Below are 27993 nucleotides of genomic sequence, written 5' to 3' on the forward strand. Positions count from 1 at the left end.
GCTTGTAAGATGTACAAGAGAATTGATCACTAAATCAGCTTTCATATGTAGTTGGAATTGCATCGATCCGAGTCCGGACGAGGGAGATATGGAAGTTCGAGTGGAGGAGGCCCGAAAGAAGGTACTACATGAGAGAGAGAAGTGGGAGGGAGTGGGGGGGGGGGAAGAGAGTACCTTATGACACAAGGTGAAGACGGGATAGTCAAAATCATGACCTCCTAGGAGCCTGCACTCTACTAGCGAAGCAGCAACGAACTAAACAAGCAATTGTATATATATATATATATATTTTTTTTTTCATTAAAATGTTCGGATATGCATATTATACATGTATAAATACGCATATTTACTAAGGTCACAAGGGCTTAAGGGGTTTGACACTCATAGTACGGATAGATAAACGGCGTCACAAGGGGCTAAAGAGCCTTGACACTCATACTATGGAAAGAGTAACGGTGTTACAAAGGGTTTGATGGGCTACCTAAGAGGGATTGATGGAAAAGGTAGGAAAAAACAGGGGTTGAAAGGTAAAATAGCGGATTCGGGTCACTCGGGATACACACAGAGTAACAATAGTGCAAATATCAAGATGGGGGTTTGGCACCGAGGCGGGCTAAAAGAAGGCTCTCCCTCCCTAATAAACTGAAAAATGGTGACAAAAGCTTGCTTCCCGAGACTCAAGGGCTCCTTTTCCAAGGGGCCCTTTATTTATAGAGGGTCCCCATACTCCATGGTGCCGTAGAGGCCATCTGTGGCCTCCACAATGCCATAGTCCAAAAAAGTGCTTTTGGGGCTTCTTTTGGCTGATTTTTTGGACTAATGGGGGTTTCCATTGGGCGAGTCCTTCATGAGTGAGGCGTCGATGTTTGTCTATGTCCAGTTGTTGTCATCATCGGGGGAGGGTGGTAATTTTCAGCGTTTACAGGTTCTCTAAGCAAGTGACATAGGAAAGCACACCTATGAAGTACAACAAAACAGTATCGTATATAGGTGGACAACAAAGTCATTTCAAGTGAGGAGAGAGATAGACGCAGAGGTGTTAGCGTACCCTGCCCCGACTGCTCAGAGAAACTTTTCTTTTTAATTATTTACAATCCTATCTGATATTATACTCTATCATTTATATCCATGCATTGTAGTTTGTGCATTCTTTTGATAGTTCCATATTTTCAATTCCTTGTTCCGCCACTTGGCAAACTCAGATTGATCTAAATTTTGGTATGCAAGGAAATGACCTTGGGATCTATCGATTCACAAAGTTTCAACCCCTATCTAATTTCCACATGATAGATTAGGTACCAATAAAGAGATTCTTTTCTATAATATCCGTTTAAGAAAACCAAATTCATAAAATAAACCAGTTAGATTATATTAAGGTATATAAGTCGTGTTGGTTTGAATCTTTTATCTAGATCGATTGAAGGGTTTGGTTCAATGGTTTAGTTAGGTGTTCATTAGGGTCTTTTAATGGGGAAAGTGTAGAAACACCAAGGTAAAGATGGTGAAGCCTCCAAGAGTATATAGTTTTTTAAGAGAGTGGAAAAGGTGGAGTCTCCAAGAGAGTGGAAGAGGTGGAGTCTTCCAAAGTGGATGAAGTCTTCAAGTGGGGTGGAGTCTTCCAAGAGAGTGCAATCTCCAAACAAGTGCAGTCTTCCAAGGGTAGAACATGTGTCCTATAGAGAGAGAGAGAGAGAGAGAGGTGTCTACCAAAGAGGGTATTGATGGCCCAACAGAGGAGCCAAGACGTGAGGATCCAAGGGAGAGTCCAAAGAGTGTAATGTGTGTACAAGGACTAAGTGAGGAGCCAATGAAGGATGAATGGGAGATGAGAGAATGTACATTGGGGCTTGGGTTTGGGCATCAAATCACAAGGGTTATACCGTTTCTTTGCTCTTAATTCTTAGTAGAAGTTGGCTATCAAAGGATTTCCTGCGATTATCTGTAGTATGGAATGAGTTAATCATCCATTTTGGTATCTTATTGAACAAGGGTGATATTGTTCCTCCCTTGATCAAGAATTTCGATTTTTGGGACTCCGTGGATGTAGGCGGTTTTGCTAAATCACGCAAATCCCTTGCCTCTTGTGTATATATTTATTCTATTTCTTATTCTCGTTGTACCTGCACATATGTTTTCGTGTGTCATATACAATTCTATGGGTATACAATTTTGTGCGTCACATATGATTTTGTATATTACATCGGAAATAGAACGTTGTTTACCCCAACATGTCAAACATTTTTATTTTATTTTATTTTAATGTTCCTTATCTATTCACGAGTCATGAAGTTTCTCTTTTCCTTTTTGTTTTAAAGGTGTAAAATCTGACCTGCTAGAGAATCAAAACAATCCGATTCGAAAATAAATTGGAAGGAGAATAAATTGGGTTCAACTTGCATTTAAATTTGAAATTTTGGTAAAAAATGGAATATGACAAAAAAATTGATTATTCTTTTAAATCATTTATGTTTAAATTGACACGAAAAGATGATCTACTCTCTTAATTTCTTATCGAAAATTTGTAAAAAAAAATTAATTCGTAGACATATTATTTAGTTCCTTAATTATTCACAAACCAATTTCAATGGTCAAATTTTTGGAATTCAAATTTGTTGGGCAGTTAGGCCAAATAATTCATTTAGAGATGTAAATGGATCGAATTCGTTCAGATAGTGGCATTATCATATTCGTACCCGTTTGTATTCGGACGGATTTAGATAATATCCTGTCGGTTTTTGGATGGATTCAGATAGTTTTCGGATAGTGATTTTTGGGGATTCTCCTAAATGGATATGAACACAGATCGAATAAGAAATTTTGACTATTTGTTGACATCTTTACCGTTTTTATGAAGGGGGTTAGGATTGAGACTTGAGAGTTCAACAACTACCATTTCTTCTACTCTTTTTAGTCTTTGATTTTTCTCACATAGATATGTGATTCCATGTATCACATTGCATAAAACAATATATATAAACCAATAGAAAATACAGAAAAAGAATCACATTATATTAACTTATAAAATTATAAAAATAAGATAACAAAATCCAATAAGGTAACTTAAAAGGATAAACAGACACAGAGATATATTCCAGATATTTTATTACTATAGGATTGCTAAACGAATAGGATAATAATCAATCGGATAGGGGGATTATCATATTCGTATCCAATTAATTTCGGATGGATTCGGATTCTCCTAAACGGATACGAACTCGGATCGATACGGATTTTTGAATATCCATTTACATCTCTAAATTCATTGCATTACCTGTGTTATAATCTATTACAAATAAACATGTAAGGTAGATAGTTTGAACTTTTTACAAGTAGCGCGCAGATGGAGACTAGGGGCCTGCATGATAACACTTTTGTTTTTGGGCCATGTTTCTATTCCAGAAGTGACTTTTTCTATTTCTATTACTGGGACAAACTTCTTGACATAAAAACATGTTTGATAACTATTTCTGGGCTAAAAAAGTAACTGAAACACGTTTTGTCTGTGTAGGGATTGCTATTTTTAGAACTTCAATAAATTTTCAAAAATGCCATTGCATACCCAAAAATTTGGTGGAGGTAGTGGTGATGGTGGAGGTGGTAGAGGTGGCGGAGGTGGTGGAGGAATTGGTGGTGGTAGTGGTGGTGGTGGTGGTGTTGGTGGTGGTGGCAGTGGACGTGGAGGAGGTGGTGGTAGTAGTGGAGATGGCGGTGGTGGTGGAGTTGGTGGTTGTGGCGGTGGAAGAGGTGATGGTGGTGTAGATGTTGGTGATGGAGGTGGAGGTGGAGTTAGTGGTGGTGGTGGCGGTGGACGTGAACGTGGACGTGGAGGAGGTGGTGGTGGTGGAAGAGGTGGCGGTGGCAATGGTGGAGGTGGTACCGGTGGCAATGGTGGTGGAGGAGGTGGTAGTGGTGGTGGTGGTGGTGGAGGTAGAGGTGGTGTCAGTGGTGGTGTCTCACATAGATGAGAGTCGTGGAGATAGATTGAATACCCCCACACCCTTATATCTCTGTTTTATTTCTAGAATAGAGAAGTTCCAAATTGGAGCTTCTTTTTTTCTATTTCGCAACTACTTTTTTGTCCCAATTCATTCTCAGTAACAAAGTAATGAACCGGTGTTAACAAACAGATTTCAACTATTTTTTTTTTGTTCTCATGAACAAAAAAACAGAGAAATAAACAAATAGAAGTGTTATCATGCAGGCCCTAACCATCTTGCAACATAGGAGATTCCGATCAATAGCTATGAAATTTTGGTTTTGTACCCTTAATGTGTGATAATATGAGTAATGATCCAAACATGTTTTATTGTTTCTTGCCCTCTATGAAATTCATAAAGACTGTTTCAGGTTATTTGATTTATAATAAAATATAGGGAAAATATCATCCCCCTCCCCTCTAAGTTTGCCTAATATCAATCCAGTACCCAAGTTCTGAAAAATATCTACCCCCTCCCCTACTTTATATAGATTATATCAACCGTACCCTAAGTATATAACGGTGTTAAAAAAAACTTGTGTAAAGACAAAATTATCCTTTTTAATATCTATTGAAAGCATATGTCTTTCTCCCTTGCTAATGAAAAGACTATATTACCCTTTTACTTCTACCAAAAAAAACAAATCTGTTCCTTTCGCCGGATTGTTGAATGATCGAACTCCAATCCATTCGATCTTTTTTTTGCTTTTCTTTTGTTTATGGTTGGTGACTACAACTAGGAGGTTAATTAATCTGGTTTTCGTCTCTTTAATTACATCCTTTGCCTCAAATCGTTTCGTAAGATTTGGATTCCTGGTTCTGTTTCGCTTCTTCTGTTTGGCCTTCCAGTCTACTGGGCGTGATGGATCTGTCAAATTTCAAGAGGAAGTGAGAGAAAGAAGGAGAGATTCCTCTGAAAAAGTTGGAGGTTTGAACTTTGAAGGTGCTGCAACTGCCTGGTGTTGCTAGTTGAAATCCGGTGTGCTTGGCTCGGGTGACGAAGTTGTGTATTATTTAATATAAGTTTGCAATTTTTTTCCGTTTGAAAATTTGGAAATCTGAATAATAGATTGGATTAGAAAAATGGAAGGCATATGGGTTTGGGATGGAATCAACGTGGGCTGAGGAAGGCTGAGGTCCTAACTTCCCAACTAAGATCTAGAATAAGTGGAGGTGTAGAAACTAGAAAGAGACGCCCTCTTTGAAGTTTGGTTTTTTGTCTTTTTTTTTCCGGGTGCGGTGGTTGTGGGATGGAAGAGATGAGGGCGAAATAGGTGACAATGGCGTCGATGGAAGAGATTAGGGCGAAGCAGGTGACAATGGCGTCGAGGCCCGCATACACGATGCTTTTCACACATTCTCTTCTCCATGGCTCTTTTGGTTTTGGTTGGTTTCGTTCCAAGATAAACGGAAACCCAGATCCGGATCTTCCAAAAAGAAACCCAGACAGAGAAACTTGTGAACGGAGAAGAAGAAGAAGAAGAAGAAGTCGGAGAAACCTGAAGCACTCCCTGCAACGAAGAAGAAACCTATGAACAAAGAAGAAGAAAAATAGAAAAAAAAAGAAAATGGGATTTTATTTTGAGGGAAAAACGATAAAAAAAAAAAAAAAAGAAAAAAGAAGGGGATTTTGGGATTGGAGGGGTAAAATTGGAATTAAAATAACTTAAGGGTAATTTGGGGTTTTAAATAAATTAGACCTGTCCACATCATCAGTTAATGGTTATTTTTAACGGTTAGGGTACGATTGATATAATCCTTATAAAGTAGGGGAGGGGGTAGATATTTTTCAAAACTTGGGTATTGGATTGATATTAGGCAAACTTAGAGGGGAGGGGAATGATATTTTCTATAAAATATATCAGCATACATTGTGCATGGTCAGGATGGCCGAGTGGTCTAAGGCGCCAGACTCAAGTTCTGGTCCTCGTGAGAGGGCGTGGGTTCAAATCCCACTTCTGACAATTTTATTCTATTTTTTTGGTATTTTGGGTAAATAATTTCAGAAAGGCAAAAGAAAGCCCGAAACCTTGTGGTAGTTCTTCGATCAAAGGATCCAAGAGTCAGGCATTGGGTACTTTGCTGGTAAGAAGATGGATCCTATGTGTTAGCAAAGTAAAATGTTATCAAAGTTCCTTTGATTTTTGGATTGATTTTATCCACTAGTTTTGGTCAAATTTCATTTGGCTTTGCTGATAAACACTTAATGGAGGGACCTACAAATGCCAACTGCTACGAAAAATGATGCAAACAAAAGTGCATGATCTTTATTTTTCCTAGTTTAAGTAATGGGAAAAAGAAAGTGCATAAAACTAAGCAAAAGAAATCAAAATGACTCATGTGATTCACACTGACACTCTCTTATCGATAAATATGTAAATCCCCTAATGGATGATTCATCTCCCGACCCTCCTCTTTTTATTAGTAGCTTACTAATTTCTTAAACGTGGGAAACCTCTGCTTATTGAGTTATTGCTTCTTTATGAAAAGCTTGGCTGGACATGAGGAAGTAACGGCAGCGTCTCTCGTTCTTGTAGTCTTCAAATTTCTAACCAATGAGAAGACTAGAACACAAGTGTGTGCATATCCTCGAAACAAAAGGATCCAAGGCAGGCTGTTGGATCCCAAATATTATTTTTTTTCACAAGTAAAAGCTTGTCTCTAATCTACTCTTTTTTTTTGGGTAGAAAGTGTCTCTAATCTACTTGCATGTAAGTTTGAGTCTAATCTGATTCTTCCATTCCATGGTATCAAAATAAATTGAGAAATCTAATGAAAAAAATGCACATCTCTTTTAATCATCCTTCTGAGAATCGTGAATACAATATTACAATCTCCCTCTAATTCTGCCAAAGAATGAAATCTATTCCTATATTCCTTTGACAATAAGGATCTACGACTACCAACACCAATATGCAAAATTGAATCCCAAGAATAATGTGGAGCGAAATATATTGTCGCGCGCACAACATCCTTAAAAGCACTCTCTATGTCCGAAACAGGATTCAAAATTTGAAAATTCCGGGTTTTTTTAGCCACCTGCAACCCCCTTTCCACCACCGTACATGGAGGATCATCACTACCATTACTTAATTTGTAACCAGATTCTGAACTGAAGAATCCTTCCACCACATGCCCATCCTTTTCCCATAATTGAAATTAAGGTCCCAATTTTGATTCATGGCTGATAACATGGTCTGTCAGCTTAGATCTGTTCAATATACATGTTACATGATGGAAGTCCAAAGTTTGTAACCAGAACTGCATTTTGCATCCATACCACCACAGCTGCAATCTTCTTTCCACCTCATTTTATTTAAATCTTTGAATATGAGATTTCCAAATTGCGAACATTCTTTCAGCATCATCCGGGCTGGAGCAGCACTTCCCACCAAGCCATGAGTGAAGAAGCAAAGCCACCAACACAACCAAATGGAACCGGAAAATGGTATGCATCTTATATCCTTGCAAATTCCCCTTGATTCAAAAAATTATTGCTTCAGTTTTAGCGGCTGTGTATGATAAATTGTGTACAACTAAACATCTCCCCATCCCCTCCCCCCAGAATTTGCAGGTTTACAGTCATTCTAGAAAAAATATTTTTAAGCAGCTTTTAAGTAATGACTAGTCCATTAATCTCTTGACAAAATAATTAAGGAATAACAATTACTTATTTTTATCTCATTTGGAGATGCATTGTGCCTTTCCATGTGCTACAAACCCAGAGAGCTAGTACAAAGAGGGGGCACAGGGAAGAAAAACCAACACCCAAGGATTTTCATTCTCAGACTCTACCGATCCACCTGGGAGATAATGGTTAACCTTTCAGTGAATATCAGTAGTATTGGTCAGCATCGGCTGGATCAGTGTCCGCCAACTGTAATCCCAATCCCGGATTGGCCCATTCACCGACTTAAAACTTCAATGTTGCCAACCAGACACACGCTGAACAGCCAATAGAACACCCGGAGCAATCAAACAATTTTCTCTGAACTAAAGATGGAAGGGGAACAAATTCTTGAATTCAACAGAACCTCACTAGGTTCCTTTTTCTTCCTTTTGCAAAAAATAAGAATTAAAAAATTACAAAACTAAATAGAAAGGCAAATCATTACCTCTAAATTTTCATTGACAAGTTGGAACCCCACAAAGGCCTAATAAAACATGGACCAAAAGCCTTTGGAAAATCCATATTCTTCGTCTGACAGTGATGGTGATGACTACAGCAATGTTAGTTTCATGTGGATGCAATATGTACTAGTTGTTTCACCAACCTTCAAATGCCTGAGGAGGTCATAGATGCCATTGCTAGGACTACGAAACTGATCTTTGAGAGAGTTAATTGTCAACAGTTACAAAAGAATCAAGGACAAAACTCAGAGCTATACAAATTTCTATAGGCCAGAATTCAAAATGGACACATGAGTGCAGCATCTGGTAGAACTTTCACTGCGATTTCAGAGCCTCCTGAAAAAAATGTCGGAGGATAACAAGTGAAACTTGGTTCAAAGACTAATTAGACGCTTCAACTTCTACAAATGGGTTTATTGTTTATGGAAAAGCCCCCCCTCCCAAAAAAAAAAAAATCCAAGAAAAAGAACACACATACCTCCTACCAATGAAAAACTAAGGAGATGTGCTCTCGTCATCTGAACTAAATACATCCATACGCTGGCCCTTGATTACTGGAAAAAGCTTCTGACGTATGTCTGGAGACAGTGAATGACGGGAATCTGGAGAAGACTGCAAAGCCGGACTTGACTTGTTTTTTGGAATTTTTGTTGGCTTTTGTGCTTCTCTCACCTCTTTGCATGCTTTATCCAACATTATCAGGAAATCCCGAACAATCACAAACAAACGCAAGCCCTCATTCTTTGCCGCATCCCCATGGAAGTAATTTGCTGTGTTCTTTATGAGAGCCACAATCCTCTTTTCTTCCTCTTGCAGCCAAGTTATGTCAATTTCTGAATGTTCTACAAAACTCTTGAGTGTTCTGTGGAACCCAGAGTCGTCCTCTAGACTCTCCATATCATTGCATAGAAAATCCTTTGTCCTCACTAATGAGTAGTCAAATTTGGCCAGTGTTCCTGTTATGGCATCAGCATCCAATGTTGCTGCCTTTCTGACATTTTCCAGCTCACCACTCAAACCTGAAACAACCAGGAGACCAAGACTGCGATAATGATGTTCTGTTTCTTGGGTACAATCCTTAAAAAGGTCGTCTAATTTCACACTGGACATGCTTTGGCTCTCTCGGGCCACACGGGCAGCCCGTACACCTTCAGAGCGGATAATCTCCTGCACAACAAAGTGCAAGAGTGTGGTCTTGCCATCAATTCCTTTGACATCAGCCAGTTTCAAGAGCGTGTCGAGCTTAAATGCCTGTGCTCCACCACGGAAAGTACCATCATTCATGCGATTACCAGTTTTTAGGACGGCCTCCAGGAGTTTCAGGAATAGCCGGCTGCTTTTAAGTTCCTTGCTAGCTACCTACCATACAAACAGAACACCAGAAGAACAAATGTTAATCAGCAATGAATTTCATTGACATAAGCTATAGAAGATAATTAGAGTTTGTATTATGTACACGTAAACAAAGAAATTAATTCTGTTTTCACGTATATATGGATGGAATATAGGAGAACTCAGTAAAACTTTCAACACAAATCTTGGTTTATGTTTATGAATGAACCATTACCATTGAAAAAAAACGTACCATATCTTTCTCCCTTCCTCCCAGTCCACACAAGCCGACAAGCACAAAACTCACAAGTCTAATCAGACCTACTTAGAGTTCTACATGAATCCTTTACACAATTCCACTCTATTTAAGGCCATACAGCTGTAACTAAGAAGCAGTCCATATTTCCACACCACTTCAACCCAATTAATATTTGTCTTTCCCTTGTCCTTCTCCCATAAGTTAACTTTTTTATCTTAATCTATTTTCCCTCACTTTGTCACCTACTGGTGCCACTCCCAATTTCCTTGAAACAAACTCACTCTTATTCTATCCTTCTTTGTCTGGCCAACCATCCATATCAACCCTAACTGAACTACACTCATGTTATACATCAACTAGATATTTGTAAGAACTATTAGTTGAGAAGAGAAGATTCAGAGAATGATTTGGCTTGTCTGGAATGAAAAAGGCCATTTTTATTTATAAAGAGGATAATAGATTAGAAATAAGGAATGTTAGGTAAGGCTGAGTCACAAGCCTTATCCCAACATATAATAAATCTAAACAGTATAGTCGTAACCCTTATACTTAACACTCCCCGTCAAGTCGGTGCATAGAATGTGAGCTTATATGGCCCAACTTGAATACATTAGGATGGAATGACTTAGAAGTCAAACCCTTTGTCCATACATCAGCTAATTGATTCTCGAACATGACAAATGGGATGCAGATTGAGTCTTGTTTAAGCTTCTCATTGATGAAGTGTGTATCCATCTCAATATGCTTGGTCCTGTCGTACTAGACTGGGTTATGGGCTATGCTAATCGCTGCCTTATTATCACAGTAGAGTCTCATAGGTTCTTCAGATGTCACCCCCAAATCACTAAGTAACACTTTGAGCCATATAAGCTCACATACACCCTAGGCCATTGCTCAGTATTCTGCTTCTGCACCAGATCTAGATACCACTGGTTACTTCTTACTTCGCCAAGTAACCAAATTCCCTCAGAGGAACGTACAATATCCTGAAGTAGAGCATTGATCATCAATAGAATCGGCCTAGTCAGCATGGGTAAAGGATTCCGACTTCAGATTTCTATTGTTGAAAATAAATGCCCTTTCCTAGTGCTGATTTCAAGTACCTCAGAATCCGATATACTGCCTCGAGATGAGCAATCTGTGGATCATATAGAAATCGGCTAACAACCCCTACAACATAAGCAATATCTGGCCGTATATGGAGAGATATATCAACCTTCCTAAAAGTCGCTGATATCTCTCTTTAACTACCGAATCACCCCCTTTGTAGCTGAATTAATGGTTAACCTCAATAGGAGATTCCGTAGGTTTACATCCGAGTGTACCTGTCTCACTAAAAAGGTCTAGGACATACTTTCTTTGGGAAATGAAGATACCCTTGCCGGATCGGGCTACTTCAATCCCAAGGAAGTATCTGAGAGGTCTGAAATCCTTGGTCTCGAATTTTGTAGCTAACTGAGCTTTCAACAAGGAGGTTTCTGCATCATCATTGCCTGTTATACTATATCGTCGACATAGACGATAATGGCCGTAACCTTACCATCCTTGTGTTTGACAAACAAGGTGTGATCAACATGACTTTGCTTGTACCCAAACTTCTGCATAGCCTTTTGAAGCCGGCCAAACCAAGCCCGAGGTGACTGCTTAAGACCATAGAGGGATTTCCATAACCTACACACTTTACAGCAATCCATGTATACCTCTTCTTCGAAATCACCAATAACAAAGAGACAAAGGCACGCTAGGATGGAGACATTGATTCATAGAAGACAAAGTTAGAAATAGGGTGTTGGGTGCAAGTTCTAACTCCCTTCCTAATAGCAATAGGAACATTATAATCATCTGATGAAGAAGAATTACCCGATGTCTGTGATAAAGGAGCTAGAGTAGGTAGCATAGATGGACATGGTGGATCGAAGATGGGCTTTTCCTTCCATCAAGAATAAGTGCGTGGATACTTTTTTCCTATGACGCCGGTGGAATGTCAGGTCTCTCCCCCTTTCCACTGGCAGTATCAGAGGACTCAATTGAAACAATATCTGACCTCTCCCTGATGCATAAGCCAAGTTTTTAAATACTCTAAGGGTACACATGGGAGAAGAGCTGGTTCACTTCACCAACTAGTGGACCAACCCGTTGGGCCAGCCCAATAGGGCTGAGAGTTGTTGGGTCTCTCAAACCCAGAATCGTGGGGGTATATTTGTCAAGATAATTGACAAAATTTTGTAACTCAAGTGTGGATCAATTTCACCTATAGTGGTCCCCACTCGAAGGAGTGAAGTATCTACTATGTTTCTATTTTAGTTCAGTCAGTAATTAGAGTAGTTTCTAATTCTTAGATTGAGTTAATAAGTCAAGTTTCTATTTTCTTTTTTTCTTGAGGAGCAAGTCTTGCCGTTTATTAATTGTAAGGATGTTGTAGCCACTCCCCATGATTTACAAGTTGAATGAAAATTAGCTTTTTTCTGCAAGTATGTTTTCTTCTCAAGTTTTGAGACTTGAAGGGCTGAAGGAGCCTGGCTGGGATAGCCAAATCCACCTATCCCAACCCCCCCACTGTCACCTTCTCCGTTCTTCTTCTCTTCCATCGAGCCAGGACTGCTGTGTGATCTTCCCTCTGCCCAGAAAGCTACTCAAGTGTGTTGTTGCGGTTCCTAGTGGTTGCTGCTGTTGCTGGTGAACAATATTCAAGGCTGAAGACTTCTCTCATTCACTGTGATTGCTGCTGCTGGGAAATCCATTGATTGAAGCTGCTGTACACCTCTGCATCTCTTCTGACTGAAACTTTCTAATTCCATATCACCTTCAAATCATCACCAACCCTGCTGGGTTTTGAAACTCAGATTTCCCCTTCCATTCCCTACACTCGATTGTCACTTCCATTCCATTCCACTGCCTGAAACTTCCATAATCCACTCACTTTCTATTTTCATTTTCACCCTTCCATCTCCAATTCTAACCATCAGAATTGATCCAAAGTTGGAGACCAGGCTTCATTCACCAAGCCTTACACTCGGTTGCTGCTGGAAGCCCAAAACAGCATTGTTTTGGAAGGTTTCTTCAAACCTTCTATTTTGGTAACTCTTTTATATCTCTACATCAGACCATCAGAATTGAACCAATTTTGGAGGCAAGCTTTCCCCTACTACACTCGATCCAAATGGGGTGACCATCACTTGGCTGGTTTGATCATAACCCTAAGTTTCTAATTCTGGTTCTGTTCCTATTTGAATTTTTGTGGGTTTTTTGGGACTAGTATCCTAGTCTTACATTATTTGGTATTAGAGCCATGGGTGATGAGGAGAGTTCCAACCATCCTCACCATGCTCCATTGAGTACTAATGAAGATCTTGCTGTAGCTGTCTTACAGTTGATGATAGAAATTGCTTCCTTCAAGAACGATGTGCTGGAAGTGAAGGAAAACTCTAGGCAGCCTACTAATGAAGATCTTGCTATAGGTTTCCGACAGTTGATGGTAGAGATTGCTTCGTTGAAGAACGATGTGCTGGAAGTGAAGGAAAACTCTAGGCAGCCTACTATTGGAAGACCACCACCTCGTTCTAACTATCCTCCTCGTCTGTCCCAAAGAGTGTCACACTACCAATACCAGGATGATAATGAAGCTAGTGGTTATGGTGCTAGGCGTCAAGATGATAAACACAAGGTCAAGCTGGAGCTTAGAGACTACAATGGGAAATCTGACCCTATTGTTTTTTATGATTGGTTGTGCACGTTTGACGACTACTTTGACGGAGGAGCGTAAACTCAAGCTGGCCCATTCCAGGCTGATTGAACCAGCAATAGAGTGGTGGAGAAATTATGAAGAAAAACTGCGCCGCCAAAACAATGAACCTACTACTTGGGAGGAGGTGAAAGATCACTTGAAGGAGAAATTTCTACCTTCAATCTTCCGTAGAAGGTTGCATGACCAGCTCAACACTCTTCGTCAAGGCACCTTGTCTGTAGAGGAGTACATGGACAAATTCAACAATTTGGTTGCCCATACTGGAGTAGAAGAGGAAGACGATCAGCTTCTGTCCCATTTCAAATTGGGATTAAATATTGAAATTCGTGACAAGATGGGAGTAGTGCCAATTGAGAGTCTCAATGATTGCTTTGAGAAGGCCCTTGAAGTGGAGGGTTTATTGAAGGCAGCCCCTAGACGCTACAATTCTCAAGCTACTGATACAAAGAAGCCCTACACACCTTCTCACCCTAGTGGACAGCCTACACTGACCTGTTTACACTGCTCAAGAGAAAAGCAAGGCCCCTATGGATAGTAGGGAGAACAGCTCTACACGTTGTTTTCATTGTGACGGCATAGGACATGTTGCCAAGTACTGCCCCAAAAGAAGCAAGACAAACATTGTTAATTCAGCAATCGAAAACAACCCGGAGATGCTTGTTTGTGAGCCCCAACTTGATGCTACATGGGCTGTTGACCCTGACCATGAAGGGGAAGATGATGGTGCCCTTTGGGACAATGGTGGTAAAGACAACTTCTATGAGGTGAACATTGTCACAAGAATTCTGGTTGCTGAATAAAAGGGCGAAGATTGGAGGTGCCTGATGAGCACATTTATGTGTGAAATCTTAGGGCATAAAGCATACATTTTACCATATTGGACAGAGTTACTCGGTGCTTTCTTATGCTTTTCAGGTTTTAGGTGAATTCTTGTGAAAATGGAGGAGATGATGCTAAGGAAATGTTTTTAAGGTGTTTAAAGGTGTTAATGGCTTGGATGCATAGCCCATCGAGTCGGCTTCGCAACGGTTTAAACGGCACATGATTCCGAGTTGAAACGAAGAAGTTACGGCCGTTTCCGTAACGAAGCACGAAAATGGTCTATAGGGGTTTATTTGTAATTATTGACAGTCGGCTGGGGACAAAGTGAAGCGAAAGTTCAGATTGCAGGGGCCTTAACAGAATTATTAGAAGTTACATTCTTGTACCCGAAAGATTCCATTTGGAGGGCTCTGGACAGTCCAACTTCAACTTGAGATATCTTAGGCTCCCGAACTCCAAATTGGACGAAATTTGGGTCTATTTTGGGTGATTTTTCGCAAGGAACACAATGGTGAGGCCTATATAAACACCCCATGCTCCACGTTTTCTGAAGGAAAAAATGGGTATTTTATTTATTCTTGAAGGAATCCTAGTCATCACCCTTACTCTCTCTCTCCTCCAACTTCTCAAGGGCACTTCTGGAATTTTATTTGGGATAAATTTATTTTGAAAGATATTCTCTTACCTATGAAAAGTTGAAAAATCAAAGATGCTTTGATTTTATTGCTTGGAGAAGATATCTACAAAGAAAAGGAAGCACTTGTTAGAATTGGAAGTTTACTTTTCTAGAAATAGAAGGTCTATGTAAACAATTTTCTCTTCTTCTTCTTTCTATTTTTTTCTTTTTTCTTAGGATTCAAGGCATTGTAAAAGAGAAAGGAGAAGAGAATATTCTCTTTTCTTAGGGAATATTTCTCCTACACTTCCCTCTTCTCTCTTCTCCTCTCTTCCTCTTATAAATACCCCTTGCCCTTTGGGTTGTAAGAAGTTAGTGAGTTTTTTAGTTCAGTTTTTTAGTTAGTTTCTAGTTCAATTTTAATTCAGTTTTTTAGTGTAATTTTTACTTCATTCACTTAGTGAAATTTTCTCTTCTTTTCCTATTTTTGGCTTAAGTTCTTAGTTTTGATTTCATAAGTCTAGTTTAATGGTTGTAATAGTTTTAGTTTAAAGCTTCCTAGTCTAAGTTCCTATGTTGATGACAAGACATGGAGATTTAGAAGAGGAAGCCATGGTGAGTTTATTCAAGTATTCAAGCACATAAAGGTATCTCATTCTCTAAACCCTTAATCTCATTCTCCCTTTCCTCTATCTCTCTCTATCTTCTTCTTCTTCTCCCTCTATTTCTTTTATTTTTTTATATGGTTGTGGTATGTGGATGCACTTTTATTCCCTTATTTCTTTTTATGTGATTATGAAGTGTGGCTGCGTTTTTATTATTCCTTTCAATTCGCTTTAGTTTGATAGGTTAGATGCTCATGCGTTAGGACGCCAATTTAATCCCTTAATTTTGTTAGATGCTTATGAGTTAGGATGCATTAATTTTCATTAGTTTAATTAGTTTAATTTAACATTTTAATTTGGTCCACTTTGCATTACTTTTAAGTTAATTAAATAGAGTGGCGTATATCTCCTCGTGTTCGACCCGTAGCTACGATTGACCCGTACGCTATGTATTATTTTAACTCAAACAAGTTTTTGGCGCCGTTGGGAGATTATTGACCACTTTATTTTTTTATTTTTAAGTAATTCGAAGTGCTTTAGTTTCTTCTCTTTCTTCTCTTTCTTTTTTTTTTTTTAAAAAAAAAAAAAAAAAAAAAAATTTTGAAAACCTCCTCTTGTTTCTTTTTTGTTTCAATAGTGTGCGCCCAATCTAAAGTCCTTCATATGCCCAAACCCAACCAATCTTGGTGCCCCTTGATTCGTTGGGTGGTTTGGATTGGCATGTGACTTATCTTTGGAGGTGACCACTCTTGATAACAGGAAAACGACATAGTGAGAGCGTTGGAACATAAACGTATAGTAGTCCTCCACCCTACATCAGAATCCATTTGGAGTCGCCCGTAGGTGGCTCGTGAAGACTATACGGGTTCCCTTGCTATCAACCTATATGGCAACCTTACAGCTTTGGAACCATTGTTTCGATTTCTGAGGGATAGATGCACTATCTACCTTGGGTCCCTCTTACTTTTAGTATTTTTTTTTTCTAGTCTTTTATTTTTCTTTAAATTTTTTTTTTTTTATGAGAGACCTCAATTTGGGATAGGTGGTTAATTTAGAATAACGGGAGATACACTTCCTTATAAGACTTTGGGGGAAAGATGGACCTATGCTAAGGCAACCATGATTTTGGAGGAAATGTTTAAACAAATTAACTTAAAAGTAATGCAAAGTGGACCAAATTAAAATGTTAAATTAAACTAATTAAACTAATGAAAATTAATGCATCCTAACTCATAAGCATCTAACAAAATTAAGGGATTAAATTGGCGTCCTAACGCATGAGCATCTAACCTATCAAACTAAAGCGAATTGAAAGGAATAATAAAAACGCAGCCACACTTCATAATCACATAAAAAGAAATAAGGGAATAAAAGTGCATCCACATACCACAACCATATAAAAAAAATAAAAGAAATAGAGGGAGAAGAAGAAGAAGATAGAGAGAGATAGAGGAAAGGGAGAATGAGATTAAGGGTTTAGAGAATGAGATACCTTTATGTGCTTGAATACTTGAATAAACTCACCATGGCTTCCTCTTCTAAATCTCCATGTCTTGTCATCAACATAGGAACTTAGACTAGGAAGCTTTAAACTAAAACTATTACAACCATTAAACTAGACTTATGAAATCAAAACTAAGAACTTGAAATCAAAACTAAGAACTTAAGCCAAAAATAGGAAAAGAAGAGAAAATTTCACTAAGTGAATGAAGTAAAAATTACACTAAAAAACTGAATTAAAATTGAACTAGAAACTAACTAAAAAACTGAACTAAAAAACTCACTAACTTCTTACAACCCAAAGGGCAAGGGGTATTTATAAGAGGAAGAGAGGAGAAGAGAGAAGAGGGAAGTGTAGGAGAAATATTCCCTAAGAAAAGAGAATATTCTCTTCTCCTTTCTCTTTTACAATGCCTTGAATCCTAAGAAAAAAGAAAAAAATAGAAAGAAGAAGAAGAGAAAATTGTTTACATAGACCTTCTATTTCTAGAAAAGTAAACTTCCAATTCTAACAAGTGCTTCCTTTTCTTTGTAGATATCTTCTCCAAGCAATAAAATCAAAGCATCTTTGATTTTTCAACTTTTCATAGGTGAGAGAATATCTTTCAAAATAAATTTATCCCAAATAAAATTCCAGAAGTGCCCTTGAGAAGTTGGAGGAGAGAGAGAGTAAGGGTGATGACTAGGATTCCTTCAAGAATAAATAAAATACCCATTTTTTCCTTCAGAAAACGTGGAGCATGGGGTGTTTATATAGGCCTCACCATTGTGTTCCTTGCGAAAAATCACCCAAAATAGACCCAAATTTCGTCCAATTTGGAGTTCGGGAGCCCAAGATATCTCAAGTTGAAGTTGGACTGTCCAGAGCCCTCCAAATGGAATCTTTCGGGTACAAGAATGTAACTTCTAATAATTCTGTTAAGGCCCCTGCAATCTGAACTTTCGCTTCACTTTGTCCCCAGCCGACTGTCAATAATTACAAATAAACCCCTATAGACCATTTTCGTAGGTTACGGAAACGGCCGTAACTTCTTCGTTTCAACTCGAATCATGTGCCGTTTAAACCGCTGCAAGCCGACTCGATGGGCTATGCATCCAAGCCATTAACACCTTTAAACACCTTAAAAACATTTCCTTAGCATCATCTCCTCCATTTTCACAAGAATTCACCTAAAACCTGAAAAGCATAAGAAAGCACCGAGTAACTCTGTCCAATATGGTAAAATGTATGCTTTATGCCCTAAGATTTCACACATAAATGTGCTCATCAGATTCCCCCACACTTGAACGTTACTTGTCCTCAAGTAAAGCAAAAGAAAAACTAATCTAGAATGCAGAAAATCCTAACTCACTTTCGTAGGAATCACGGTTGCACTTAGCATGTGCAACAAGCCTTTGAACCCCTAGGTTACCCCTAGTGGACGAGTTGTGTCTCGTGGGTGTTTGCAGTGAATATACACCCAAAATTCAATTGTAAATGAATGCTGCAAATTTTAATCATAGCATAAGTAGGACAGTGTACATAATCCCAAAAGTGTTCAACTAAAGATCAAGGAGCCAAAGGTTCCCCCACACTTGAATTTTATCACCCCACATCAATTCAAGTAACAAGTATGCATCAAGTTCAAGGGATCTCCTCATATTTTCTGAACACTACTCACCTTCAAGTAAACCCCCCGTAGCATCGATGGAACCAAAGACTTAGGCATTGAGTATTGTTGACCATACTTCTTTTTTTTTTCCAGGCATTAAGGCAAAAGTTTTTTTCTTTCTCAACCACAAACTCTATTTCTACTCCATTACTGTTCTCTGAATGACATGGTGGAGCATACACCAGACACCCAAATACTTGATAGCTTCGCTTTTTGCATATATCCATAAGACATTGAGACATTGATGAAAGAGTTTTTTTTTTTTTTTTTTTTTTTTTTAGTTTCTTTCCAAGGAATTTCGATCAAGTCACCCTGCTTCATGAGGCACAGTGCCCTGTCTAGTCCCAAGGAATTCCACTTTCTTTTCTGTTCATTGCTTCTTCTTTTTTCTCATTCACTTCCACTTTCATGCCTTGCCTTGCCACAAACAAATTGGTCTCAACTACTAGCCAAAAGATCAAAGGGTCCATAAAACACATAGAGGAATCTAGCCATCAAATGAAATAACGCTCATATTTTTCAATTCAATCCCTTTCACCGGATACAAACCAATTACCATCCTTGAAAAGGGATTTTTTATTATTTCGCATGTTAGGACACCTAATTCCCTCTTTCTCTCGCTTTGCAATCAAAGAGACATATGCACAAAACCAAACTATTGTCACAATCAAAATTCACCAATTAAGCCCAGCAGTGCCATTGCATTGTTTATACACTTATGACCTGTGGACCAACTACAGCTCAAGTCATTGTTGATAGTGGCAGCTGCGTGAACGTTGTTTCACAAGCTTTTGTGGTGGATGGACAGCTCAAAGTGGAACCACATCCGCGGCCATATAAGGTATCGTTGCTGAATAGTGATACTTTGGAGGTTAATCCACGTTGTTCTGTCCCTTTAAAATTTTCAGGTTATGAAGAAGATGTTTGGTGCGGCGTGATCCCCATGGTGCTCACCGATGTGTTGCTTGGACGACCGTCTTTGTATGACAACAATGTTCTAGTGGGTGGCACAAAGAACCAATGTTTCTTTGACTTCAAAGGGAAGCCCTTGGTGTTGACCCCCCTTAACATCCCACTGATGAAACCCAAGCCAAGTGCAGCCCAAGCAAAGAATAGCAGATAATAAAGTCCCTTTCCAAGCAGCCCAAAGAAGAGCCAAAGAAGGAGACGCGCCAAAGTAAGGGACAGCAGGCTGGAAAGAAGATATTAGCACTTCCCTACCATGAATTTATGTCTACAAGTGAAGAAACAGGCCTGATCTTAGATCTTGTGACAAAAGAAATTGAACCAGTGAAAGAAGTGCAAGTTCCTAAATCTATAAAGGAGCTGTTGTCTGACTTTGAAGACCTTGTACCGGAGGACCTGCTTGATGAACTACACCCATGAGAGACATCCAGCATGCTATAGACTTAGTGCCTGGATCGGTGCTACCCAATCTGCCCACTTATCGCCTTAGCCCAAATGAGCATGCTGAGTTGAAGAGTCAAGTGGATGAGTTGCAGCGCAAAGGCTTCATCATGGAAAGCATGAGCCCTTGTGCTGTTCCAGCATTGTTGACACCAAAGAAGGATGGGTCTTGGAGGATGTGCATCGACACCTGCGCCATAAATAAAATTACGGTCAAGTGTAGGTTCCCTATTCCACATCTAGACGACATGTTGGACATGCTGACCGGGTCTTATATCTTTTCTAAGATAGATTTGAAGACCACCAGATCAGCATATGCCCTGGCAATGAATGGAAAACAGCCTTTAAAACTAAAGATGGGTTGTATGAGTGGCGTGTTATGCTTTTTGGTCTCACTAATGCACCAAGTACTTTTATGGGGAAGTTTCTTGTTGTGTAATTTGTGATGATATACTCATCTACAGCCACAGGCAAGAAGAACATGTTAAACACTTGAGGCGCGTTATGAGAGTGCTACATGATGAAAAGCTCTACATCAACCTCAAGAAGTGTTCTTTTATGCTGCCTAAGGTGATCTTCCTTGGATTCATTATTTCTTCAAAGGGAGTTGAAGCTGACCCGGAGAAAATTTAAGAGTGTGGTGGATTGGCCTATTCCCAAGACCCTGACCGAAGTTCATAGTTTTCATGGTCTTGCAAACCTGAAAGGGTAAGTAAGCCAAGATCGAATCTGGAAGAGAATAGGGGTAGGTGTTGGACAGCTTGGGTTAAATTTGGTTAGTTCTAATCCTGCTGTGTTGGTGTTTGAATGATGAAGGTGGAAATGGTGCAGATAGTGATGGATGATGAATGATGAAGATAATAGAATAACTTTGGCAAGCTAGAGTCCCACTAGTTGCCCAGCCATAGGAATCCCACCTAGGCCCGCTGTAGGAATCTCACCTAAGCCCTCTTGAGTCACAAGAAAATATTCAGATTGTTTGTTGTAAAAATTCGTTGGGTGCCTTTGAGAGCAGCCCATGGTTTGCATTATATAGGAGTGGGGGAGGCTTTAAACGCCTTGAGTAAATCAAGTAGCATTAAAGTAGACTCTTAGAATTCCAAAGCCCCTTTGGAATTCCCCATACATAGATAACAAATCCTAGACATGGAAAACTACCCCCCAGACCTAGAAACTAAAAGCAATAAAATATTAAAGACATAATAAATGAATCTAAGAATATGAAAAGATTAACACTAGACTCTAGACTAATACTTAGAAAAATTAAAAGACTTCACTAACAGCCTACGAATAGGAAAAAGCTTATAATTATGCCTAGGAAATATGAAAATAAACTACTTCTAAGCCTAATCCCATATGCCTCCCTTGTACCCACATTTTAGGCCCATTAAAGTGGCCCATTACAAAGAAAACACAGGGAATCCAAGGCCCAATGCATGCATAACCCCACCCAAGGCTTATTTCCAATAAAATAAGCCCATTATGTGACTTATCTGCATCAATTTTCCCCTTCTTTGGAAAATTCGACCTTGAGTTTTGATCAAGGAAGGGATCAGCTTGGTATGATGGAGATCAGACTTTAATCCAAAACAATGCTCTGGCAGCTCTCTGAAGTAGGGGATGTAGTCGTGCAATTGTGGTTCACATTCGTCAAAACAATTGGGAGGAAAAATAAAATCAATATTCTCAGTCTCCACCCCTGGTTCAATCTCAGTTACAAAGGGAGTAACCACATATTCTTCAGAAACTATTTCACTATTCTTTATCTCAATATTGGAAAAAGTATCTATAAAAATCTTTGGATTGGCATCAACAATCTTTGCTTCAATGGAAGTGCTGAACTTATCGATCACTTTCTCATTTACTGTTTCAGCTTGGTCTTCTGCTTGAATTTCTTCAACATAGGCTGTCTCGGTAGAATCTCCAATTTGTTCAACTGTTGTTGATGATGCTTCAATAATTGTTTCTTCTTCTTGTGTTGATCTAGTCAGTTCTTCCTGTGGTTGCACGGTTGGTGTGGTCATTATTAGATTTAATCCTCTCAAATTTTGAGTTTTGTGTAGATGCCAGGGTCTTAGGATACAAATATTGTCAATCGGATCAAGCTCACCCTTTCGCTGTTCTAGCCAATCACGACCAACTCTGATAATTCTCTTTGAACTTGGAAAGATTTGACATTGAGCATTGTCATAGCATGAAGTCATTTCAAATTCAACGATCACTTGATTGGCAGTCTTGATGACTATCTTGCCTGTCTGAGACAACACATCCACAATGGTTTGTGAAATGGTGTTGTCACGCTATCGTTCACCAACAACCAACAAGGCTGTTCTTCCGTTAGGCAGTCGAACTCTGGTCTTGATTATGAAGGAATTTGAATCAAGGTTATTCTCTTGTCCAGCCATGCTCTGATACCAATTTGATGCAAACCCGAATGGGTAAGCAAGCCAAGATTGAATATGGAAGAAAATAGAAGTAGGTGTTGGACAGCTTGGATCAGAACTAACCAAATCTGACCCAAGCTGTCCAACACCTACCCCTATTCTCTTCCAGATTCGATCTTGGCTTGCTTACTCATTCGGGTTTGCATCAAAGTAAATTGATACAGATAAGTACATCATGGGCTTATTTTATTGGAAATAAGCCTTGGGTGGGGTTATATATGCATTGGGCCTTTGATTCCATGTGTTTTCTTTGTAATGGGCCACTTTAATGGGCCTAAAATGTGGGTACAAGGGGGGCATACGGGATTAGGCTTAGTAGTAGTTTATTTTCATATTTCCTAGGCATATTTATAATCTTTTCATATTCCTAGAATTATGTATTATGTCTTTAATGTTTTATTGGTTTTAGTTTCTAGGTCTTGGGGGTAGTTTTCTATATCTAGGATTTGGTATATATGTATGGGGAATTCCAAAGGGGCTTTGGAATTATAAGAGCCTACTTTAATGCTACTTGATGTACTCAAGGCTTTTAAAGTCTCCCCACTCCTATATAATGCAAACCATGGGCTGCTCTCAAAGGCACCCAATGAATTTTTACAACAATCTGAATATTTTCTTGTGTGACTCAAGAGGGCTTAGGTGAGATTCCTACAGCGGGACTAGGTGGGACTCCAATGGTTGGGCAACTAGTGTGACTCTAGCTTGCCAAAGTTATCCTACTATCTTCATCATTCATCATCCATCACCATCTGCACCATTTCCACCTTCATCATTCAAACATCAACACAGCCGGATCAGAACTAACCAAATATAACCCAAGCTGTCCAACACCTACCCCTATTCTCTTCCAGATTCGATCTTGGCTTTGCTTACCCATTCGGGTTTGCATCATATATGTATTGGGACTTTGATCCCGTGGGTTTATTTTGTAATTGGCCAATTTAATGGGCCTAAAATATGGGTAGAAAATAGTAAAACGAAATTTACTTCCTTAGTTTAGTTAGAGTCCTATCTTGAGTTTGTTTTCTTTATTATTTCACTTTCTTAGTCAATTTAGGTTACCTTATTAGTTAAGGACATAGTTGTCAAGTCTCTAGGCGATCCAAGGCGTTTGAGGTCCTCCCTAAGCGGTGCCTAGGTGGCCTAAATCGCGTTCTAGTATATTTATTTTTTTTGAATATATCAGTTATATGTGTCAAACAATCAAAACACACATTTGGTTTATATTGTTCTTAGCAAATATGATGTTATCAATAAGTAATTAACCTGCTCTCGATTTAGAGAAATGTTCTTGTTCTCTAAGAAATTTTGATTGATCAAATAATTTTATTTTTACATGAGACTTTTTGTATTAGGTAGAGCCTAAAACCAGCTTTCCAACAAATCCAAAATTGCTTAAATCTGATGTAGATTGAAGGAGTTATGTTCTGGTCAAACCTTATTCGGTGTGCGCGAAGGGTGTCAAAATCGCTCTGAATGAAAATATTTTTTTAGATATCAAAACAAATGAATATTTTACCGCACTTTTGGTTTTTTAGCAATGTTTTGCCATATTAAGAATTATGAAATGTTTTTGTTTGAGAAAAACCTCAACATTAGAAAGTTGAAAATTTCACTACCGCCAAAAATCCATTTTTTTTCTTGAGTTGGGGGGTTGACTTTTTATCCTTTTGGAATTTGGTTTTTTAACTATTTTTATTAGATTCAAATAGGGGGGTATTTGCTTATTTATGAATAATAAAAAAACATTTACTTAAATGATATTTGGCATAAATAAGTGCCAGAACCTGGTTCGCTACCAATTAAACCAATACAAGGCGCCCTACAATAACGCAGCAGCCGCCTAGGCACCTAGAAATCCGCCTAGACGCCTAGGTGACGCCTTCGCGATGCCTTGACAACTATGGTTAAGGATAGGGTTAGGCCTTTCCTTTTTAGTGTCTAAGTCTATTTTTGAGTCTTCTATATAAGTTTGTAAGGGAGGCCAGCATGGTACACAAATTTTATTAATGAAAATTTGGCTTTAGCCTTTCAAAAAATCCTGAGATAGGTTGGGTGAGATGCCAAGGCTAAGATAGCCATTCCCTTCCCCCATCCTGATGCAGATCCAAGTTTACGCAGGAAGAAGAAGAGCAGCCTTTGATTTTCGTTGGAGCCTTATTTTATATATTTAGTTTTTATTAGGGTTAAAACAGTCTTTTATTCCCCTCCACGATTTTAGAGGGATGATGTTTTTTTGTTTATTTGTTTGTTACACTTGTACTCTTAGTTAGAGTATGAGTCTACTGTTTTTATATTGTTTTTATTAGGATTCAGGTTAAGGGAAGTCACTACTCCTAATCTGATTAGGATTGGTTTTAGGATTTAGAACTAGGACTCCTAGTTCAAATCTACATATCTTTGTAAGGCCTTTTGGCCCCCCCCTTTTATTATAAATAGAAGAAATCGTGGGCAGGCTCCCCCACTTCTAATTAAAAAAAAAAACTTCTAATTTCAGATCTGAGTTGCTGCCTTCGAGCTGCTGCTTCTGCTCCCCTGCGAGCTGCATCCTTGTGGACTCAAGGTGGTTAAAGGGTGGGTTCTCCTACGACTCCTTGCACTGTGAAGGTCAGGAGGTCTTCTTCTATCTTCAAGCTGTTGCTGCTCCTGCACCTTAACCCTGCAACTTATCCATTCAATCCTCAACCCCATTAAACCTGCAACTCCTACTTCAACTAGGATTCCATTATAATTCCAGATCTAACCATCACCTTCAAACCCTATTCTCAGCCCACCTTCCCTACATCATTCCCCCCACTCGACCTCAGCCCTAGCCTATAATTCCCCCTCTAACCCCTTCATCTCTTCAATCCATTAAACCCTAAAGCCTGTGACCCGATTCTGCCCAAAATTGCAGAAATTCAAAACATCTCCAAACCCTAATATCTTTATACCATTAAGACCTCTGAAACCTGCCTTTTAAAACCCTATAAACCCCCTTGTCATTACTCAGCCCTAACCCTAAATTTTGCCCTAATAACCCTAGTCTGCCCATTCGGCCAACCCTTAGACAGAACTGGTTCTAAGTGGAAGTTATTTCACCTAGGCTACATCACATCCCCTTCCATCGGTTCTTGATTCCAAATCCAAATTGAGTTTAAGAGTGCTACAAGCTGCTAGGATTTCTTTCAACTGATTGTCACATTGATTTCTTAAAGATTATTACATCAAGATCATGTTGCTTCAATAGGTTACAAATTTGTGGTTTTTTTTTTTATTTGTAACTTCAACCAAGGAAATTGTTCCCTCACTTGAGTTTCCATTGTTCTCTTGGTTCCCTCATATGATTTTTGTTTCTATTGCTCTCTTTCTTGTTCTTTGGAGATTTTATTTTTGATCCTGCCCGGGACTAGACTTATTCAGGTTCTAGTCTTTTTTTTTTTTTTGGTAAATAAAAATTGTATTACCAAAGCCCGAGAGGGGCGGGGGAAAGAGAAAAGGGGTGGGGGGGAAGACAAGCCTCAAACCAACTAAGTGGGGGGCTGTAAAATAGAGCTGTCAAGACCCCAGGCACTAACAATATGCCTATTCCTGGGAGAATCTAACAAAGACTTGTGAGGAAGAAAATCAAGCTTCGTAGAAACATCAAATGAGATGGCTTTCCAAATCAAGTCGAAAGACCGAGATTTGGAAGTCCATCTTCTAAGGTTTCTCTCCAACCAGATGTGATAGAGAGCTGCGCCAAAAACTAGCATCCCAATAGCATCGCAAATAGAGCCTCCGGGGAAGGTCATGGTCAGCCAGAGCCACTCTCTTTCAAAGAGGAGGGGTCTCCTGCTATGAGGCCAAATAAACGAAAGAGCTTTTTTCCAAATGCAACGGGAAAATGAGCAAGCAAAGAAAAGGTGGTCAATGTCTTCGGATCCAGACCAACAAAAGATACAAGGGGGGGAGGCCGGAATTCTACGATGAATAGGGAAAGCTTGGGTGGGGAGGCAGTGGTTGAGGGTTCTCCAAACAAGGAAGCTATGGAGAGGGATGTGGCCTTTAAACCAGACCAGATTGTGCCAAAGGACATTGGGAGCTTGGTATCTAACAAAATTCCAGGCAGAACTGAAGGTAAAGAGGCCAGTAGATGAGGGGAGCCAAATAACCTTATTTGCAGGGGAAGGGGAGGAGGGGGGGAGGGGGGAGGGAAGGCCAGATCTGGGAGAGGATGGGGATAGGGGGGAGGGGGGGACCAAGAGCCATGAGAGATAATGGAGGAGAGATGGGCGGACTTGGGAATGCCGGCAGAGTGGATTGCCATAGCCCCAAGGTGATTATAGAGAACTCCTAAAGGGTGCCAAAGGTCAAACCAAAGGGAGGTGGAGAAACCATCAACAATAGAAGAGGAGATGACTTTGAGCGCAGTGGGGCGCAGGAGGAGAATCTTGCGCCAAATGTAGAAGGAATCCCAGTGAATGGGGGACGGTCCAAATGGAGTCATTTTTTAGGAGGTGGGAGTACACCCATTTAACCCAATGGAATCATGCTTGGAGGAGATTTTCTAGATTAGCTTAAGAATTCCCGCAGTATTGGAGTCCTGAATGTAGCGAATGCCCAGGCCTCCTTCAGCTATGGGAAGACAGATAGCTTTCCAACTGATAGGATGTAGGAATTTGGAGGTTTCCTTTCCTTTCCAAAGGAACGCGCAGAAAAGGTTTACCATAGCTTTGGTGGTAGCTTTAGGAATGGAAAAGATGCCGCACCAGTAGATGTAAGAAGATTGGAGGACAGATTAAATGCACTCAAACCGGCCAGCATAGGAGAGAAGCTTGCCTTTCCAGAGTTAGAGACGCTTGTGAATATTGTCAAGAATGGGAGTGCAGTGGTGACTGGAGAGTCTGGCAGGGATGAGGGGGAGGCCCAGATATTTCACTGGGAGAGAGCCAAGGGAGAAGCCTGTCAAGCGCAGGAAGGAGTCTTTTGCAGCATCAAGGATCCCAGAAAGAAAGAGTTTGGATTTAAGAAGGTTGATACGGAGCCCCGAAAGACTCTGGAAGAGCTGAAGGGAAGACATGATGGCAGAGATAGAGGAGGTGGAAGCTTTGGAGAAGATCATCAGGTCGTCTGCAAAGGCAAGGTGGGTGAGGTTGATGTGCTTGTATTTAGGAAGAGGAGAGATAAGATGAAGGTCAGTATTGGCCTGGATACTCCTAGAGAGGACTTCCAGGGCCAAGGAGAAGAGGAAAGGGGAGAGGGGGCAGCCTTGATGGATACCAGCTTTAGCATGGAAAAACCCCGCGGGGGAGCCATTAATGATAATAGAGAAGGAGGGGGTGGAGATGCAAGCTAGAATCCACCTAACGAAAGCCGGGGGGAAAGCCCATCTGGGACATCACATCGCCTATGAAATCCCATCTGAGGGAGTCAAAAGCTTTGTGAAGATCGATCTTCATCAGGGCAGTAGGCGAGTGGGATTTTCTATCAAACCCACGCACGATTTCGAAACAGAGGATGATGTTATCCGCAATGCTTCTGCC

The 27993-nt window shown here is 39.7% G+C and overlaps 1 protein-coding gene and 1 non-coding gene across 3 annotated transcripts in view; one reads left to right on the top strand and one right to left on the bottom strand.

Moving 5' to 3' along the window:
- LOC122669047 (formin-like protein 5) overlaps nucleotides 1-27993 on the bottom strand; it is a 51635-nt gene that overhangs the window by 7472 nt on the left and 16170 nt on the right. The window contains exons 5-6 of one of the 2 annotated variants that reach the window (XR_006333958.1): nucleotides 8593-9466; nucleotides 8333-8443 (exon numbers count right to left, since the gene is read on the bottom strand). Coding sequence is in view for 1 of the 2 variants with exons in the window: in XM_043865678.1 (XP_043721613.1) it covers nucleotides 8603-9466 (864 nt within the window). In the remaining variant the exon portion in view is untranslated. Of the gene's footprint in view, nucleotides 1-8069; nucleotides 8444-8592; nucleotides 9467-27993 lie in introns of those variants that run through there. The other variant, XM_043865678.1, reaches the window with a different exon arrangement.
- On the top strand, nucleotides 5857-5940 carry TRNAL-CAA. The gene has a single exon. It is a non-coding gene; the product is annotated as a tRNA-Leu (tRNA).

Source organism: Telopea speciosissima, chromosome 1, assembly GCF_018873765.1.
Source record: "Telopea speciosissima isolate NSW1024214 ecotype Mountain lineage chromosome 1, Tspe_v1, whole genome shotgun sequence".
In the NCBI taxonomy this organism is placed as follows: Eukaryota; Viridiplantae; Streptophyta; class Magnoliopsida; order Proteales; family Proteaceae; genus Telopea; species Telopea speciosissima.